This window comes from Gossypium arboreum, chromosome 7 (assembly GCF_025698485.1).
Source record: "Gossypium arboreum isolate Shixiya-1 chromosome 7, ASM2569848v2, whole genome shotgun sequence".
Classification (NCBI taxonomy): domain Eukaryota; kingdom Viridiplantae; phylum Streptophyta; class Magnoliopsida; order Malvales; family Malvaceae; genus Gossypium; species Gossypium arboreum.
Genome location: NC_069076.1, coordinates 90,670,537 through 90,690,644, shown reverse-complemented (window position 1 = coordinate 90,690,644; position 20,108 = coordinate 90,670,537). Strand labels below are relative to the sequence as shown.

General features: G+C 35.1%; 2 protein-coding genes across 2 annotated transcripts; one reads left to right on the top strand and one right to left on the bottom strand.

Annotated features, from left to right (window-relative positions):
• Positions 1 to 1,026: 1,026 nt before the first annotated feature.
• LOC108475288 (uncharacterized) lies at positions 1,027 to 2,304 on the top strand. Its single transcript, XM_017777259.1, has 3 exons — positions 1,027 to 1,266; positions 1,321 to 1,509; positions 1,621 to 2,304. The coding sequence occupies exons 1-3, from the start codon at positions 1,027 to 1,029 to the stop codon at positions 2,302 to 2,304; spliced, it is 1,113 nt and encodes a 370-aa protein (XP_017632748.1).
• A 10,903-nt stretch (positions 2,305 to 13,207) lies between these two features.
• LOC108484730 (receptor-like protein EIX2) lies at positions 13,208 to 14,095 on the bottom strand. The gene has a single exon (XM_053031028.1). It carries the CDS (start codon positions 14,093 to 14,095, stop codon positions 13,208 to 13,210), a length of 888 nt encoding a protein of 295 aa, XP_052886988.1.
• Positions 14,096 to 20,108: the final 6,013 nt, after the last annotated feature.

Genomic DNA, 20,108 nt, shown 5'->3' with positions numbered 1-20,108 from the left:
CTTAAATATATATTTTTAATTTAAAAGCAGTTTTTTCGAAAAATATTTTCAGGAAATCTGCCAAACAACAGAAAATATTTTACACAGGTTCATTCAGAAAATTATTTTTCAGAAATCATTTTCCGAAAAATATTTTACTGACAAACAAACGGAGCCTAAATTCAAAACACTGAGCTTTGAAAAGTCTCTAAAGTTGTTTTTGAAATGGCCGCTCAATTGGTTATATCCAACATCTAATTCTCTCAAAGATGAAAATGGTACGAAACTGGGCAAGGATCCATTGAAATGGTTAAAACCCAACTTCAAAACCTCCAGAGAATCCTTGGCACATCCACTCAAGTTCTTCACAACAACGGTGAGAGGTCTGTTGAGATTGTTTTCCTGTAAGTTTAATTCTTTTAAAGTGTAGAGATTGCCCAAAGTTTGTGGTATTCCACCTTCGAGATTAATTCCCTCTGTTAGAAAGTGGCCTTGCATGCAGCACATGCACCAGCAAGCAAACAAAGAAGACCAGGCCAAGAACAGAAGCTACCGAGCCAAATGCTGCTGCTATTCATTTTGTTTCATTTTGTTCCTTTGGTTAATGTAATGCATTCTAGTTCATTTGGAACTATATTTGTTTGATGATTGATGTAATTAGGTAGTGATTGAGCTGAAAATCAGCTTTGTTTTGTTGTACAAGTTAATTTACCAAGTTTCAATGTATCTTAGTGGAGTTCGGTAATTGTTTAGGTGAATTTGGCTTGTAATGACCAGCTTATGTCTGGTATATGTAATGGCTTCTATGCCAAAGTTCTTTTTAATGAAAAATCATTGAATTTCATTCATTTTTTTATGCTCCATTTTCTTTGCTTTCAATTCGGTTCTTGTTCTCATAGCAATTTTTTGCTTTTGTTTCTTCACCAAGTCACGAGGCTTGCTGCACAAGCTTTTGGCTCTGTTTGCTTAGCTTTGTTTCAAACACCAACAATTGGTATCTAGAGCTTTCATCTTAGAGGACCTGTTGTAGTTGAACCTTAAAACTAAATGGCTTCATCAGGCTTTTCTCCTACAGCACCACCAGTCTTCAATGGTGAAGGGTTTCACATCTGGCTTGTCAAGATGAGGACTTACCTGCAGGCCTTTGATCTTTGGGAAGTTGTCAACACTGATGCTAAGCCAGCTCCACTCAGAGCCAACCCCACAGTGGCTCAAATTAGACAACATGCAGATGAGATGACCAAAAGGCATAAGGCTATGTCTTGTATTCAGAACTGTGTGTCTGATGTAATTTTTACCAGAATCATGGCTTGTGAAACTCCAAAATAGGCCTGAGACAAGCTTAAGGAGGAGTTTGAAGGCACAGAAAGGGCAAGGCAGCAGCAGTTGTTGAATTTGAGGAGAGATTTTGAAAATTTGAAGATGAAGGAGGAAGAGACAGTGAAGCAGTACTCAGATAGAATCATAGTTGTTATGAACAACATAAGGTTGCTAGGAGAACAGTTCAGTGAGGCAAGGATTATGGAGAAGGTGCTCTCAACATTGCCTAAAAGATATGAGGCAAAAATCTCATCCCTAGAGGATTCGAGAGATCTTGCAAGCATCTCTCTAACTGAGCTTATTAATTCCCTCTATGCTTAGGAACAAAGGAGAGCCAGCAGGATGGAAGAGCACCAGGTGGGTGCTTTCCAAGCCAAGGCCAAAGCAGCCTCGAGCACCTCAGCCTATAAAGGTAAGAAGAACTGGAGAAGCAGGCCCAAGCCTAATGCTGCAAGAAGGGGAAACCAACTCTTCAGATTTTGTAAAAGGCCTGGTCATCCAGAGGCCAAATATTGGTTTAGACCAGATGCCTTGTGTCAACATTGCAAGAAGAAGGGCCATGTTGAAAGGGTCTACAAAGAAAAAGGCAGACCTGGACAAAAACAGGCACAACACAAGGATATTGAAGCTCGAGTAGCTGAAGACAACAGCGACCATGATGAGCAGGTCTTTGCTGTGCCATGCTTGCCTGGTCAGAACAAGGGCCAAAAAGGTTGGTTGTTAGATAGTGGTTGTACTAACCACATGTCACCAGATGCATCCATTTTCAAAACCTTGGATAGAAGCTGCAAGACCAAGGTGAAAATAGGCAATGGACAGTTCATTAAGGCTGAAGGAAAGGGAGATGTGCTAATGTGCACTTCTGCAGGAGAAAAGATCATCGCAAATGTACTGTTGGTGCCTGAAATTGACAGGAACCTTCTCAGCATTGCTCAGCTACCTACTCAGTTGTGTTCAAGGGCCAGGAGTGCCAAACCACTGATCCAAGTGGATCAAGCCTCATGACAGTCATTATGACTGATAAGTGTTTTGAAGTCAACTGGCCAAGTGACTCATACTCAGCAGGTGTTGCCTCAACAGAAGAAACCAAGCTGTGGCATCAAAGGCTTGGCCATGCCAACTTCAGGGCAATGGCTCAAATGGTTAATGAAGAATTGGTTGAAAACTTCACCAACTCGGTTGAACATAATGAGGTTTGTGATGTTTGTCAACTTGGAAAACAGGCTAGACTTAGCTTAGAGAGCCACAAAGAGACTGCAGTTGGTACACTCAGATGTATGTGGCTCTATAAAGTCTGAATCACTCAATGGCAATAGATACTTCATTCTTTTCATTGATGATAGTACCAGATATTGTTGGATTTTCTTTTTGAAGTATAAATCAGAGGTAGCTCAAGTATTCTTGAAGTTTAAAGTTGCAGCTGAAATAAAAACAGGCTGTAAATTGAAGACCATCAGGTCAGATAATGGTTGCTGAGTATACCTCAGCTCAGTTCCAAGCTCTATGCAATGATGCTGGTGTCAAATATCATCTCACTAATATTTATACACCTCAACAGAATGGGGTCAGTGAAAGGAAAACCAGAAGTTTAATGGATATGGCTAGGTGCCTCCTATTTCAGAAGAATATGCCTAAAACCATATGGGCTGAAGCAGTTAACACCGCTGTTTACATTCAAAATAGGCTTCCAACAAAAGCACTAGCTCACAAAACACCATTCGTGGCTTAGTTTGGATTCAAACCTTCTTTGGCCCATTTAAAAGTCTTTAGCTGTCTGTGTTATGCTCATATACCATCTGTGAAGAGGGACAAGTTGTCAAAAAGGGCCAAACTTGGAATTCTGGTAGGCTACAGCTTAGTCAAAAAGGGTTATAGGATCTTGGATCCCTCAACAAATAAGGTCCAAGTGAGCAGAGATGTGGTGTTTGATGAGAAAACATACTGGAATTGGGAAAGAAATGAACCTGAGGCAATTTCTGAAGAGCTCATAACAGATCAGCTTGAATCTGATCAAAATGGTCCTGATTTGGACATTGATGATGAACCTGTCAGGGGTATAAGGACTCTGGCTGAGATTTATGATAGGGCTCATGTTGCACATGTAACACCCCTTACCCGTATTCATCACCGGAATAGGGTAGGAGGCATTACCGGAGTTTACCAAATTAATTTTCCGTTAATACGAGTTAAATACTATTTATTTACTAAAACATGTCATGGTGTCCTTTAGATGGACCTCCAAAGCCCAAAACATACTTCGAGACCAAACTAGAATTAAATCGAAACCATAGGGAATTTTTCGCAAAATCCCAAAGTTTTTTTTTTTTTGCTCAATATAAACCCTTTATAAATATCTAACCTTCCCTGCAATTTTTAAAACCGAGACCAATCCAACCAACCAATTCATTTCAATCAATTTAATACAAAATTATACTTCTATTATAATTATACTATTTAACATACTCATCATTCTTTACTTTAATGTATATTCATTAAACAAGTCTTAATATTTATATAATCACCAAGCCTTATACATGCCATATAAATCAAAAAGGAAATTTCCAAAACTACCGGAGATAATTTGGATAGTGTGATCCTCTGTGTTGATCCGATCCTCCGTATACTTCCACGTCAATCTACAAGAGACATTGAATACACTCAAATAAGCTTATAAAATCTTAGTAAGTTCATAGGCATAAAACATAAATCTTACCAAATATTTATACACTTATACTATATACACAATTATTAAGTTCACCTGTCAATCACAATCATTGGTGAGTTCCCTATATAAACTCACTACCACTTATCCATTTCCATTAATTTTTTTGGGCCCATTTGTCATATATCATTCTTTAACCAAATTAGGGAATGGTAACGGAAAATTGAGTACTTCACTTTCACTTTGCCATAGTATAACTATGGTCTTGCATATGATCACTTATCACTTTTTAAAATCATAGTCCTGCCACGGTCTTACACTGATCACATTTATCACTTGTCATCGATCGGATAAGTGTAGCTAAAGCTACCACTTATCACTTGTCTTCGATCGATAAGAGTAGCTAAGCTACCACTTATCATTTGTCACTTATCACTGATCAGATAAGTGAAGCTGAGGCTACCACTTATCACTTATCACTTGTCACTGATCAGAAGTACTCAAATCCGACATTCCACTCAATTTGATCATTTATTCGATTTTTAGGTTGTTATTTTATTTTCTATTCATCAATAAATATATTTCATCATACATTATATAATTCATAAAATTAACATATAATCATTAAACTTCAACCATATGAACTTACCTAGGTCGATTTGTAAAATTTGTGAAAATTCAGGGACTAATCAGCTACTTTTTCTTTTCCTCGACTTACTTCGGGTTCTCGATTTGCAGTAAAAATATGAAAAACCAGCTTAAGAAAACCTTTCTATGGTGTTTTTGCTGATGAGAATGCAGAAAAAATAATGAGAATTCTAGATAATTCCACTTTAGTCCTAGTTTATTAACTAAATTTTACAATATTCCAATTTTTCCTTAATTCATCAATTTTCCTGCGATTTCATGCACCTTGCCTTGTCAGCCCAAATAGACACAGGGTCTATTTGCCTTTTAAACCCTCTTTCTTTTATCATTTAAGCTATTTAATCATTTCCCATAATTTTACATTTGTTACAATTTAATCATTTTATTCAATTAACTATCGAAACTTTAAAATTTCTTGTGAAACTTTAATACTAACTTATTAACACTCCATAAATATTTATAAAAATATTTATGGCTCGTTCAAAATTTTCAAACTCTCGATATCTCGTTCCGATTCTAATTTAATTTTTTTTATTTCTAGTACACTATTCGCTATTTCAAAAATTTTCCTAACTTCACACTTAACTTATATTCACTAAATTATTAATATTTTCTACTCATTTGTCGATTTAGTGATCTCGAATCACTGTTCCGACACCACTGAAAATTCAGGCTATTACAGCACAAGAAGAACCTAGCTGTTTTGAGGAAGCTGAAGCACTTGAAGGTTGGAAGCAAGCCATGGTTGATGAAATTAAGATGATTCAAAAGAATCAGACATGGAAGCTAGTAGAGAAGCCTGCCAACAGAAAGACCATTGGTGTCAAATGGGTCTATCGAGCCAAACAAAATACAGATGGCAGTTTGAACAAGCTGAAAGCTAGGCTTGTTGTTAAGAGGTTCAGTCAAAGATATGGCCTGGACTACATGGAGACTTTTTCACCGGTAGCCAGGCTAGACACAATCAGGTTACTAGTTGCTTTAGCAGCACAAAGACAGTGGAAGATCCATCAGCTTGATGTTAAGTCTGCTTTCCTAAATGGTTTCCTTGAAGAAGAAATATACATTGACTAGCCACAAGGTTTTGAAGTGGCTGTTAAGGAACATATGGTGTACAAACTGAAGAAAGCCTTATATGGCCTAAAACAGGCACCAAGGGCCTGGTACAGCAGGATCAACAGCTACTTGGTCAGTTTGGGGTTTGAAAGAAACTCTAGTGAGCCAACATTGTATGTCAAGAAAAAACAAGCTGAAACACATCTTATTGTGTCCCTGTATATTGATGACCTCTTGGTGACAGAAGGAGACCAAATTATATTGGCTGATTTCAAGGCCAAAATGAAGGGCATGTTTGAAATGTCTAACCTGGGACAGATGACATACTTTCTTGGAATGGAAGTACAGCAAACTCAAACTGGAATCTTCTTGAGACAGAAAACATTTGTTGCAAAGATTTTAAGCAAATTCTCCAAGGAGAATTGCAAGCCAACAAGCACACCTATGGCTGTTGGAATGAAGCTATCGAGTCAAGGAGACTATGAATAGGTCAGTGAGCCTGATTATAGAAGTCTTGTTGGTTGCCTATTGTATTTAACAGCAACAAGACCAGACATTATGTTTGCTGTGAGTATGCTATCGAGATTTATGCATTGCTGCAACAAGCAGCATCTTCAAGCAGGAAAAAGAGTGCTCAGGTACTTAAAAGGAACCTTGAGCCATGGTTTTCATTTTGGAAAAAGTGAAAACCTGAAGCTAATAGGCTATACTGACAGTGACTGGGCTGGTTCAAAAGATGATATGAAAAGCACCTCAGGGTATGCTTTTACCCTTGGTTCAGCTATGTTTTTCTAGAGTTCCAAGAAACAATCGATAGTTGCTCAGTCAACAGCAGAAGCTGAGTATGTTACTACTGCTAATGCTGTTAATCAAGCCATTTGGCTAAGGAAAATTTTAGCTGACTTGAATCTGCATCAAAGGGAAGCAACATAGATATTTTGTGATAACAAATCTGCTCTTACAATTGCAAAGAACCCTATCTTCCATGGTAGAACCAAACACTTCAGCATTAAGTTGCATGTGGTAAGAGAGATGGAACAAGCTCGAGAAATAGAGCTGATTCATTGCAATTCAGAAGCTCAAGTTACTGACATTTTCACAAAGGCCGTTAACTAGTCAAGGTTTATCAAGCTTAGAAAATAACTTGGAGTTAGCAGCATGAAGACCAAGGAGGAGTGTTAGAAAGTGGCCTTGCATGCAACACATGCACCAGCAAGCAAATGCAAGCTAAGGCTACTGAAGACCTTCAAGCTCAGGAAGAGCATGTATTCTCTGCATCCTGTTATGCAACCTCAAACAAAATTAGTAAGAACTGGTTAGTTAACAGTGGTTGTTCTACATATGGCTTCAGATGAAAGGCTGTTTAAGAATCTTGACAGAAGGTTTACTTCCAAAGTCAGAGTTGAAAATTGAAAGCTTATTGAGGCCAAAGGTAAAGGAGATGCAGTGATCAGCACACATTCAGGTAACAAAGTTATTTCTGATGTACTTTATGTGTCTGTCATAGAGCAAAACTTGCTTAGTGTTGGCCAGCTAATTGAGAAGGGTTATTCATTATTTTTCAAGAATAACTCCTGTTTTGTTGAGCATTCATTTGGTCAAGTACTAGTTACAGTAGCTATGACTGATAGGTGTTTTATGCTGGATGTAAATCAGCTAGAGAAGAAGGCCTATACTAGTGCTACTAACTTAGCTAGTTTATGGCATAAGAGGTTAAGCCATGTCAGTTACAAATCACTTGGTTTGCTGAATAGATTGAATTTGGTTGAAGACATGTCTAAAGTTGAGGTCAGTGATGATGTTTGTGAAGTTTGCCAACTTGGTAAGCAGGCAAGACTACCTTTTCTAGTCAATAAGGCATGGAGAGCTCGAGGTAAGCTCGAATGAGTTCACACTAACATTTGTGGACCAATGAAGTCTTCCTCATTGAATGACAGTAAGTATTTTGTGCTGTTTATTGATGATTTCAGTAGATTCTGTTGGATCTATTTTTTGAAGCAAAAATCAGAGGTGTTTGAAGTATTCAGCAAGTTTAAAGCTCTAGTTGAGAACCAATCAGACTGCAAGATCAAAGCTTTGAGATCAGATAATGGTGTCGAGTATTTGTCCGATAAATTTCAGAAGCTGTATGAGCAAACTGAAATTCATCATCAACTAACAACAGTTTATACTCCTCAGCAAAATAGAGTTTGTCAAAGAAAGAATCAAATAGTGCTCGATATGACCAGATGTCTGTTATTTGAAAGTAAATTGCCAAGCAAATTTTAAATTTGAAGCGACAAACACTTGATGTATCGCTCAACAGTCATCTACTACTGCTGTCAAGGACAAAACTCCTTTTGAAGTTTGGCATGATTTCAAACCAACAGTGTCACACCTAAAGGTGTTTGGTTGTGTTTGTTGCACTCTTATACCAGCTGAGAAGAGAACCAAACTTGACAAAAGATCTATTCCTGGAATCTTTGTTGGTTACAGCAGCATCAATAAGGGCTATAGGGTATTTGATCCCTTAACAAAAAAGATTTTGGTGAGTAGGGATGTGAGGTTTGATGAAGAAAATGTTTGGAGCTGGAAGGATGTAGATGCGAGGTTGATTGAAGAAGATCAGCTGGACACCAGCTTGGAACTAGCTGAAGAAGAACCAACTGATGAAGACTTTAATGAAGAACTTGTGAGAGGCACCAAAACTATTGCTGACATCTACCAAAGATGTAATATTACAATAGTTGAGCCTTCAAATTTTGAGGAATCTGCCAAGAACAAGAGTTGGAAGAAGGCCATGGAAGCTGAATTAGATATGATCTACAAGAATGACACTTGGGAATTGGTTGACAGACCAGATCAGAAGAAAGTCATATGTGTCAAGTGGGTGTTTAGAGCCAAGTACAATGCTGATGGCTCATTGAACAAGCACAAGGAAAGGCTTGTAGTGAAAGGCTATAGTCAACAATATGACATTGATTTCATGGAGACATTTACTCCAGTAGCAAGGCTAGACACAATTAAACTTCTGTTTGCCTTGGCTGCACAGAAACAATGGAGAATTCACCAGCTCGATGTCAAGTCTGCTTTTTTGAATGGCTTTCTCAAGGAAGAAATTTTTATTGAACAACCAAAAGGGTTCAAGGTTCATGGTGAAGAGGACAAAGTCTACAAGCTGAAAAAGGCCTCATATGGTCTGAAGCAGGAACCAAGGGCCTGGTGTGACAGAGTTGATGCATACCTGTCTAGCCTCGGGTTTGAGAAAAATGTTAGTGAACCTACACTTTTTATAAAAAAGTCAGAACATGAAACTTTTATGTGGATGACTTACTTGTGACTGGAAGCAAAGAAGAGTTAATTAATGAGTTCAAGGTACAAATGCAAGAAGTATTTGAGATGACAGATTTAGGAGTCATGACATACTTCCTTGGCATGAAAGTGAACCAATCTAATCAAGGCATCTTTATTAGCCAACATGCCTTTGCTTTGAAGATTCTCAACAGATTTTGCATGTCCAATTGCAAAACAGTCAGCACACCAGTGGCTCGAGGGGAGAACCTAACTAGTTGTGGGAATCAAGAAAGGGTTGATGAGAAGGAATATCGAAGCTTGGTAAGTTGTTTACTTTACTTAACAACTACTAGGCCTGATATTATGTATGCTGTTAGTTGTCTAGATTTATGCATTGTTGTGATGTTGTGCATTTTAAAGCAGCAAAGAGAGTTCTCAGATATGTAAAGGGAACTTTGAATTATGGAGTGAATTTTGAGAAGGTAAAAGAGCTCAAATTGATAGGGTATTCAGATAGTGATTGGGCAAGGTCCATTGATGACATGAAAAGCACCTCTGGATACTTTTTTACTCTTGGCTCAGGAGTTTTCTGTTGGAGCTCAAAGAAGCAACGAACTGTTGCTCAATCTATAGCTGAAGTAGAATACATTGCAGTTGTTGCAGCTTTTAATCAAGCCATTTAGCTTAGGAAACTTTTGTGTGATTTGAATGAAGAACAAGTTGAAGCAACTGAGATCAGGGTTGATAATCAATCAGCAGTTGCTATAGCTAAGAATCCAGTTTTTCATGGCAAAACTTAACATTTTAAGATTAAGTTTCATTTTGTTCGAGAGGCTGAATAATCGAGGGAGGTAAATCTGGTTCATTGCAGCTCAAAAAATCAGTTTGCTAATATTTTAACCAAGTCTCTCGGTGCTAGACGATTTGATGCTTTAAGAAGGAAGATTGGTGTTTGTTGCATACAACCCAAGGAGGAGTGTTAAATTTTTGGCCTACAATGCAACATCATACCAGCATTGGGGTTGAACCAAATGAAGCAGAATCATTTTGTTTATTTGTAACTTGATTTGGTTGGTTTGTAATGTGACTTCAAGTTATTAGGAGTTGTTGTTCATTTATGTTTGATGTAATAGCTGATATGTCAGCTTCTTTTGAGTGTAATTTTAGCTAAGCTTAAGTCATGTATTAGTGGTAGCAGTTAGACATTAGGTAACTGTCTTATTCTATTGTATCACATATACTTTAGCCGGATGAAATAAAAAGTAAGAAAAATTCAGTTCTTCCAAAAAACTTCTGTTTTGTTGGTAGTTTTTTTCTACAAGTCTCAAGTTTTTGAAATTCAAACTTCTTTCATCCTTCATTTGGGTTTATTACTTTTTTGCTCTATGTTCAAACAAAGCTTCATACTTCATCCAGATTACTTGCTTTTGTTTTCCTCCTCTGTTATTAAAACCCAATAAATCTCACTAGTTATGCTTTCTTTTAACATGTTTCTTGATATATTCAGTGCAATCTACCCTTTCAAACTTGCTATTTCTTGAGGGATTCCCCCACTTTTTGTTGCACGCCAAGTCAATGATCTTCAATAGTCCAGGGGTTTTCACATATTCTTGTTCCATAGCTTTCCATATAACTAATAGATGGTCATCGAAGGCGCCACCATATGCCCAAATTTTGGAATTATTGTCCCCTGTGTCATCGATGTCAACATAATAATACGTCAACTAGATTGTTACTTCCGAACTTCCAAGGGGAGCCATAACAGTCAAATTTCTGAGGCATGAAGGAATGGTTCCTGAGATATTGTTGAGAGAAAGATCCAATACTTGAAGAAACTATTGGCAACATAAAGTTGAATGTATGTCTCCATTAAACTCATTCGATTATAGACAAAGAAAAATCAAATTCTCCAGTCTTTCTCCTATCCATGGTGGAATGATTCGACTAAAATTGTTATCCTTTTGTCTGTTGCAACAATAATATGCCATTGTCTTGTTCTTTTTTTTTTATCTGATTATTGTGCGTGGATTGTGGAAAACTAATAAATGAGAGAATTAAATTACATGCTCTCATTCAATTAAACTGGTTTATCAAATAAAAAATAAGTTTAACTCCTACATTCTTCGAGTTTGAAATTAAAATTAATTTGTGATTCTATTTTTTAATTTTGAAAAATTGATTAAGTTCCAAAAAAACTCAACCCAATCATTAAGATATTTGATTCCTAAATAATTAGTTTAGTACTTTATATGTTGTCACCATAGTTTAATATATATTCGAGGTTATTGGAATTTAAGAATCCAGAACTGTTACAAGTTGACCAACGATGCAACTGTTACAGCCTTGGTGCTTGCAAAATCTGCTCGAATGCATGCTGCTTAGGCTTAGTACTTTTGTTACGTCATTTCGTTGAAAATGATAGGTGCTGATTGACATAATCAGTTTGAGTACAAGTTAAGTTTTACTAGTTTCCAAGTCATTAGTGGAGGTAGTTATGTATTTGGTAGTTTTTTATCACTTAAGTGGATTGTTTTCTTGTTGAATTGATAAGCTGATAGTTTCATACTTTCTATGCTGCACGTTTGTATTTCTTTGTTCTCTGTTCTTCTTTCACAAAACCACTAACAATTGGTATCTAGAGCTCCCATGGTTAGCCATTGTGGTCAAATTGTTGAGCCATGATGGAATGCTTTCTGATATATTGTTGAGAGAAAGATCCAATACTTGAAGAAATTGTAGATGATGTAAAGTTGAAAGTATGTCACCATGAAACTTATTTGGCCGTAAATAAAGAATAATCTGACTCTCTAGTCTCGCCCCTATCCACGGTGGAATGATTCCAATTATTTTGTTCTCCCCCAAATCCAAGAGTTTCAATCTGGAACAATTTTTTAAGGATTTAGATATTTCACCATACAAACTAGTGTTCCTTAATCGCAATGATCCCAACTGCTCAATTGATCTCAAAGAATTGGGGAATGCTCCTAACAAATTATTGTTCTCTAAATTGATAGTAGATAATTGCTGGTATAGTGGTATGTAGTCCAACAATCTGGAATTTGGCCCGATAACAAATTGCTAGAGAGATCAAGATAAGACAAATAACTATTCTTCTCTGGGCATAAGAAAGACAACGATCTATTGAACATGTTATTGGACAGATTCAACACTGTCGAATTAGACACGAATTGAGGTATGGGACCATAAAAAAGATTCGAACTCAAATCCGTTAAAGGGTAAGTATCAAATTTTAGCGGCAGATTTGGAACTCTCTCACTGATTTGGTTGAAGGAAAGGTTTAAAAGTAAGAGTCTTGAAGGCAAATTCCAGAACCAATCGGGGATGACGTCTAAAATGTTGGAATTGGAGATATCTAGATGGAAGAAATTCTTTCAGTAAGAAGTTGCAGCCAATGGTCATATTCTGGGAAAGAATCTGTGTAAACCATGAAAAATTGTGAACAACTTTGACCTGAAAAAGTTGTTAGGAAATGGAATTTGATCCGTTTATGTGGGGCGGATGTACTTATACCAAAGTGTTAGTGTCAGATAATGGCATGTTCAAAACTAATTTTTAGCCGAGAATGGCTTTTGATAGTTAAAGTTGCAGGCAATGGTCATATTCTGGGAAAGAATCTATATGTAGGCCATGAAAAACAGTGAACAATTTTGACATGAAAACGTTGCAAGGAAATGGAATTTGATCTGTCTATGTGGGAAAGTTTCAGTAAGAGTGTACTTATACACTCTGATACACCTTCATTTATTGCTTCTTTCATTAAGAAACTTAAGAGTGTACTTATACACTCTGATACACCTTCATTTATTGCTTTTTTCATTAAAAAATCTGTTTTTTAACTTAATTTACTTCGTTGCGCTATGATAGAGAATGAACTTTGTTGGTTCATTTAGGAATTTTGTTTCCTTGAATTCACTTTTTGATTCATTGATGTCTCTAAGCTACTTATCTCATCCTGTATACTTTCTGGCAGGCTGATGGCTAGATTTTTATGTAGACTTCAGATATTATATATCGATACAGCAACGGTGAGTATCACTTGAAATTAAACATTTTTTTACAAATGTTTTGATATACTAAAATAATAACACACACAAAAAAAAAGAGTCCATATATATATTCATGGGAAATTAAATATATATTCAAGATTACACACAACTATGATAAAACACACAATATATTAAAATTAGCATATGACTAGGAAGCAGACCCCAACGAGTAGGGAGAGAAAAATGGAGAGCATTTTATACCTTAGTCTTTCAATCGAAGTCTTTGTTGCAATTTGACCGTCTCCAATGCCATTGTCAATCTGATCCAATCTCCCAGTTTATTCATTAGCCGAAAGTATCTATCTCTCCAAGACCTGTTAATCAATAACGAACCGAAAACACCCCAAAATCCAACAAGAAATCCAACTGTTGTTCCAGTAAAAAACCACAAAGGCTCAAATAATTCTTCATCACTTTCAGTGATAATTTCAGTACCGCCATTGTTAGGTGATTTTGGTGACTCATCTCCAAGACATTTGTTCAACGGGTTTCCGCACAATCCTGGATTCCCTGCATAACAAGTAGCATTGAAGCTTTGCAATTGAGTGCTTAAGGGAATTTTTCCAGACAGATTGTTGTTTGATAAGTCCAAAACACTGAGAAAGAATAAATCAGACATGCTCTCTGAGATTACACCGGATAGATTGTTTGTTGACAAATCGAATGATTCTAATGCCTTCAATTGACCAATCTCCTTAATTATACTTCCCTTCAACATGTTTCTTGAAAGATTCAAACTAATCAACCCATGTAGACTTGCTATTTCTCTAGGGATTTCCCCACTTAATTTATTGCACGCCAAGTTAATGACTCTCAATAATCCAAGGGTTTTCCCATATTCTTGTTCCACACCTTTCCATATAACTAATAGATGATCATCGAAGATGCCATCTGTAGTGGTAGTGAAATGATTGTCCCCTATGTCATAATCAACAAAATAATTATAGCTGAACTCGATTTTTGCTTCTGAGCTCTCAAGGTCAGCCATGGCGGTCAAATTGTTAAAGTATGATGGTATGATTTCTGATATATTGTTGAGAGAAAGATCCAATACTTGAAGAAACTGTTGTTGACATAGACTTGAAGGCATGTCACCGTGGAACTTATTTGATCGTAAACGTAGAACAACCAAGTTCTCAAGTCTTTCTCCTATCCATGGTGGAATGGTTCCAGTTAATTTATTTTCCCCTAGATCCAAAAGTCTTAATCGAGTACAACTTTTCAAAGATTGAGGGATTTCACCATGCAAACTCGTATTCCTTAAACGCGATGATTGCAGCTCCAAAAGCTAACCCAATGAATTGGGTATTACCGCTGACAAATTATTATCCTCCAAATTGATAATAATTATAGCCAACATTCTGAACCAACAATCAGGAATGCCTCCCGATCACTAATTGTTGGAAAGGTCAAGCAAAGTCCAACCATCCGTTGTACATAAGAAAGACAATGATCCATTGAATTTGTTGTTGGATAGATTCAACACTGATGAATTAGACAAAAATTGAGGTATGGGACCATAAAAAATATTCGAATTCAAATCTATTACTGGGGAAAATTCAAATTCTAGTAGTATATTTGGAAGTTTGCCGCCGATTTGGTTGAAGGAAAGGTTTAAAAACTTGAGGCTTGAAGGCAAATTCCAGAACCAATCGGGGATGGCATCTGAAATGTTTGAGTTGGAGATATCTAGATGGGAGAAATTAGCTTGCTTTTTAAGCCAATTGGGAAATTGGGGGCCAAACTCGCTGGAAGCCAATCCAATAAAATTAAGTTGAAGCAGAGGGATCCAATCAGAGCTGGGATGGAATGACAAAGAATTAAAAGATATGGACAGACGTTGCAATTTGGCAAGATTAGAAAGATGAGCTTCAGAAATGACACCATGCAAAGAGTTGTAGGAGACATCTAAGAGCACAAGTTGAGATATTTCCCCAATGCTCAAGGGAAGAGGCCCTTCGAATCGGTTTCCTTTAAGATATAATTTTCTCAAAGATGATAATCTTGAAAGATCAGGCAATAGGCCCAGTGAATCGATTTTCCTCCAAAGTCAAAACACTGAGCTTTGAAAAGTCTCCAAAGTTGTCTTCGAAATGGCCGCTCAATTAGTTATATCCAACATCTAATTCTCTCAAAGATGAAAATCGTACGAAACTGGGCAATGATCCATTGAAATTGTTAGAAGTCAATAACAACTTCTCCAGAGAATCCTTGGCACATCCACTCAAGTTCTTCACAGCAACGGTGAGAGTTCCACTGAGAATGTTTCCCTGTAAGTTTAATTCTTCTAAAGTGCAGAGATTGCCCAAGGTTTGTGGTATTCCACCTTCTAAATTAGTTTGCTCGAAATTAATGCGTTCAAGAGATGGCATGTTGTCAAAAGTATCTGGAATCGAACTCAGAAAATAATTATAAGAGAGATCGAGTTCAACCAAGTTTTGACTTATATTCAACAATAGAGGAAAAGTCGAATGACGCGAAGGAATGGATGAACTCAGGTGAAGAATAGATAAAGAATTTGAAATTTTAAAACGGGAAAGAGATGAACGATCGACCTCTCGAAGGCTACAATGTTCAAAGTGTAAAACTGAGAGGGAAGGATGACATTGAATAACTTGGAGCCAGTTTGTAGCTTTTTCAAAACTAGCGTGACTGATTTTCAGCAATTTCAAAGAAGAAAGTAGGAAAGCCATTCAAGGTTGTCGGATGTCAATGATTGTTCAAAATCATCTCTACTGAGGTCAAGATAAAACAGCCTGGAAAGGTTCCCAAGCTGGTAAGGAATGAACCCAGTCAGAGGATTGTCTGAGAGATTGAGGTATGTAAGCTCAGCAAGTGAACCAATGAACTCTGGTATTTTTTCAAAGAAATTCAAAGAGAGGTCCAAGTGACTCAAGTGCTTTAACTCAAGCAAAGAAGTGCCAATCTCACCTGAAATTGACGTCCACCTGCCACCAAAGATACCGTAAATGATTCTGGGACGGAGGTTCAGCATGACAACATGGCCGGTCATGTTGTCGCAGCCGATACCTTTCCACTTGCAACACTCTTCTTCTTTGCTCTTTTCTCTGCTGCAATGCACCTCACACTCTGATTTTTGACACCCATGCCGAAACCAACAGCAAATAGCTCGAACAGAAGCGCAAGCAATAGGTGAAAATGGAAATGAGCTCCTCTACCTTTCATGAAGACACAAAATTAATGGCAACAATGCACTCTGAAACGATAGTTCCAAAGAGAGCCTGTAGCTGATAAGTAATCCGTTAATTGGTGGTATAGCTTTTTAAATCAATAAATCGCCCACTCATCTTGACCGTTGCTATCCCTAAAGCAAGTCAAGAAAATAGCCATTCTGGTAGTGTGAGGACAAGGTGCCGCCCCCCTTGGCCTATACTCCACACGTTAGATATAGGAATTGCATATATAAATTCCATTCGTTGAAACTTGGAACTTCCATTCTGTCGTTATCTACATTCATGGAATGTGTCCATCAAGAAACACCCTTCTTGTTTCCTGGAAACTACTAAGGAATAAAGACCCATCAACATTTAGTTGTTCCAAATTTGCTGTCAAATTTGGTTGCTTCACCCACATTTCTATCAACAGTCAGGCTTTCCATGTTGTTTCCAGGCAACCAAGGAATAAGGACGGCAAACAAGCTATTGTTCCTCAAATGCAGTGATCCAACCTGCTCTATCTTAAAAAAATTGTTGATTTTTGCATAATATGCTTCAAAATTATGGTATTTTGGGATTACGTACATAATATACTTCCCTCTGTGTATCACAAAACTCAAATGGACTAATTACACCACACATTACAGTTCAAATTTCAAAATATTCTAATTGAAGCATTAAAATATTTAAACATAAAATTTTAAATAAAAAAAATAAACGCCCCACTCATCACATCTGTTGCTATCCATAAAACAAGTCAATCAACGACCCGTAAATCGGACGAAAGTACCCCTTAAGCGTATCTTTCACATGTTCGGAATTGCAGATATATTTTTAATTTTTTAACTTATTAAAAATGTTTTTGAAAAAATATAATATTAAAATATTAAATAATAATAAATTAAATATTAATTTTTAAAAATAAAAAACTTGTTAAAATATATTTAACAGTTTTAAAACATATTTAAAAGTTTATTGTTAATTAAAAATACTTTATTTTACTTTATTTTTGCCAATTTTTTATTTGATTTTAATTAAAATTATTTAAAATTTTAAGTATTAATACAAACACACATCATGTTTATTGTACAAATAGAAAAGAATAAAAAAATATATGGTTGGTTTTTTAAAAGGAATTAATTTTATTAACTGTCTATGATTGTATTGAATACGGTAAATTTTCTGTTTTAATATATTTAAAATTAATTTTAATTATTTTAATATCAAAATGAAAATTGGGCAATGATCCAACTAATAATTAATATGTTTATTGGCATAGTTTTAAGATTTCCTTAAAAACAAAATTCGATGAAATCGAAACGAATGAAAAAATTTAGAGTTAATTGAGTTGACAAATTTTATTTTATCATTCTAGCTCAATTTGAAATTTTCTCGAATTGAATTGAATCAAATTAAATATATTTGTTTGAGTTAAATTAAAAAAAATAACTTTGGGTCCTAGTAGTTACTGCCACTTACCGTAATCAAATTTGTTATTAACTTTCATCCCTCATAATTTATTATAGGTTAACTTCTTTGCTTGCCTAGTTGCTTTAATTATCTTTTAATTCTTGTCATCATATATTTTGAAATTAAAAAATATATTAAATGCAAAAAAATAATTTTTAATAAGAGTTATTTTAAAGATAAAATATGAAATTGATACCAATAGAAAATTTTAATATGAATATTTTATGAAATCGTCAATAATTCAATTATAACAGAAATTGATAAAGATTCAACACGATTAAACAATTTAATAAAATAAATAATATAAATGTTCAATAATAAAAATAGTAGAAAAATTCAAAAAAAGTTAGGGTTTAGGAGAAAATAAAAGTTTTGGCTAAAGCAAAAAAAAAAAAATTTTAGGGTTTATAAGGAAAGTAAAAGGAAAAAGTTTTTGGGGTTTAAGAGAAGTACAAGTTTTAGATAGAGAATAAAAGGAAAAAAATTTTGAGGGTTTGAGGGGGAAGTAAGAGGGTTTGAGAGGAGGGGTAGGGGAAATGGAAGTAAAATAATTTGATATTTAATTTATTTGAATTATTTAAATTTGAAAATTTAATTTGATTCAAACTTAAAATTTTTAAAAAAATTGAGTTGATTCGATTAATTCATTTTAAATAATTTAAAATTCAAACTTTTTTTATGATTTTTTGAGTCGAATCAAATTTTGCTCATTCCTAAAGAAAAGTCGGTTGACTAGAGCTCACAAAAAAATTGAAGCTTCGAATCAACGAATATTATATATATATATATATGAGCCCACACGAAAGATCCATCGATATTAATTGTTTCTATTTGAGATAATATAATTTTTTGGCCATTCAATTTGTAATTAAGTCTACTTTAGTACTTGTATTTCTTTTTAATTTTTTTGGTACCTAAACTTGATAATTAGATCTATTTTGGTCCTTGAATTTAAATTCTGTTAAGATTTGATAATGTGACTAATGTTCTTGAAACAAGACTGGATTGATATGCCGGGCTGATTAGATCGAGAATCGACTGGTATATTGGTCTGAACAAAGTGGTTGAATTAATTGAATCGAAAATTGCTCAAAATCTATAAAAATCACAAATGGAGATAAAACTAGTTGAACAATTTGAACCGATTTGATAAATTTTTTTTATCTTTCTTAAAGTTTTTATGAATTTTAATTATTTATTTAATTATTGTTGGTCTAGCAAACTAGTAGTTGAACAATTTGAACTGATTTCATAAAATTTTTATTTTAAAGTTTTATGAATTTTAATTATTTATTTAATTATTGTTGGTCTAGCAATTGAATCGATCAAATCGATTAAATAAAGTATAAGTCAAATATGTGTAGATACTCTAGCAATTGAATCCTAATCAAATTATAATCAATGATGGACTAAATAGAATTTGATTAGAACTAATATACCAATGTTATAAATATTAGGGTTATGATCCCAAATTATACACAACACATCTTTTCTAGTATCTCATCATTAGGAAAGAGAGAGTAGATATTCTCTGAATTTCTTGTGTGCTAATTTGGAAGATCAAAATCCAAGATCCAGAAAATTTCAAGGAATTCATGGATTTAGGTACGCTTCCATATATAGTTCTGTTATTTATTTATTCTTAATGATTTGACATGATAGATCCTGGTTTGCAATTCTAATTTTATATTAGATACTATTTAAAATTCTATCAGTTCAACCATCGAATCGGTTATTAGAATATTGTATGCGACACTTTAAGATTGCATCACGACATCATTTGAAAATTTATATAATTTTTTTAATTTTCAAGTAATGATGTGGGATAATCTCAAAATTCTATATCATTAAATATTTTATATTATTTTAAATTCATGAACCAAAAAATTCTAGTTATCAAGTTAACTAGCAAAATAGATAATAAAAAAAAAAGAAGGTGCAGACACCTAAGCTTCACTGAACACCCAAACAATCTATTGTTCTTCAAACGCAACCATCCAACTTGCTCTAATCTTTAAAAAATGTTGATACTAGAATAATTTTCTACCTGTGGAGATTATATGCGTAATATACTCCATAATTATGGTATATTGACGGGTTAATTGCACCATAAGTCTTCCAGATAAAGTTCAAAATATTAAAATGGAGTTCAAATTTCAAAAGATTCTAGTTGAGGTATCAATGTATATAATCCATTAATTGGCATAATCTTTTGAATCGAAAAAATTGTCTCACTCATCACGCCTGTTGCTATCTCTGTAAAACACGTCAAGCAACGAGCGTAGTCTGTAAATCGGACAAGAAGGGTCCCCCTAAGCATATAGTCCACACGTTGGAGATGGGAATTGCAGATATAATTTCCCCTCGTTGAAACTTGGAACTTCGATTCTATATGGCTAGTTACATTGTGGGAAGTGTGTTCACCACAAAATGTAACTTAATCCTTTCGTTAATTGC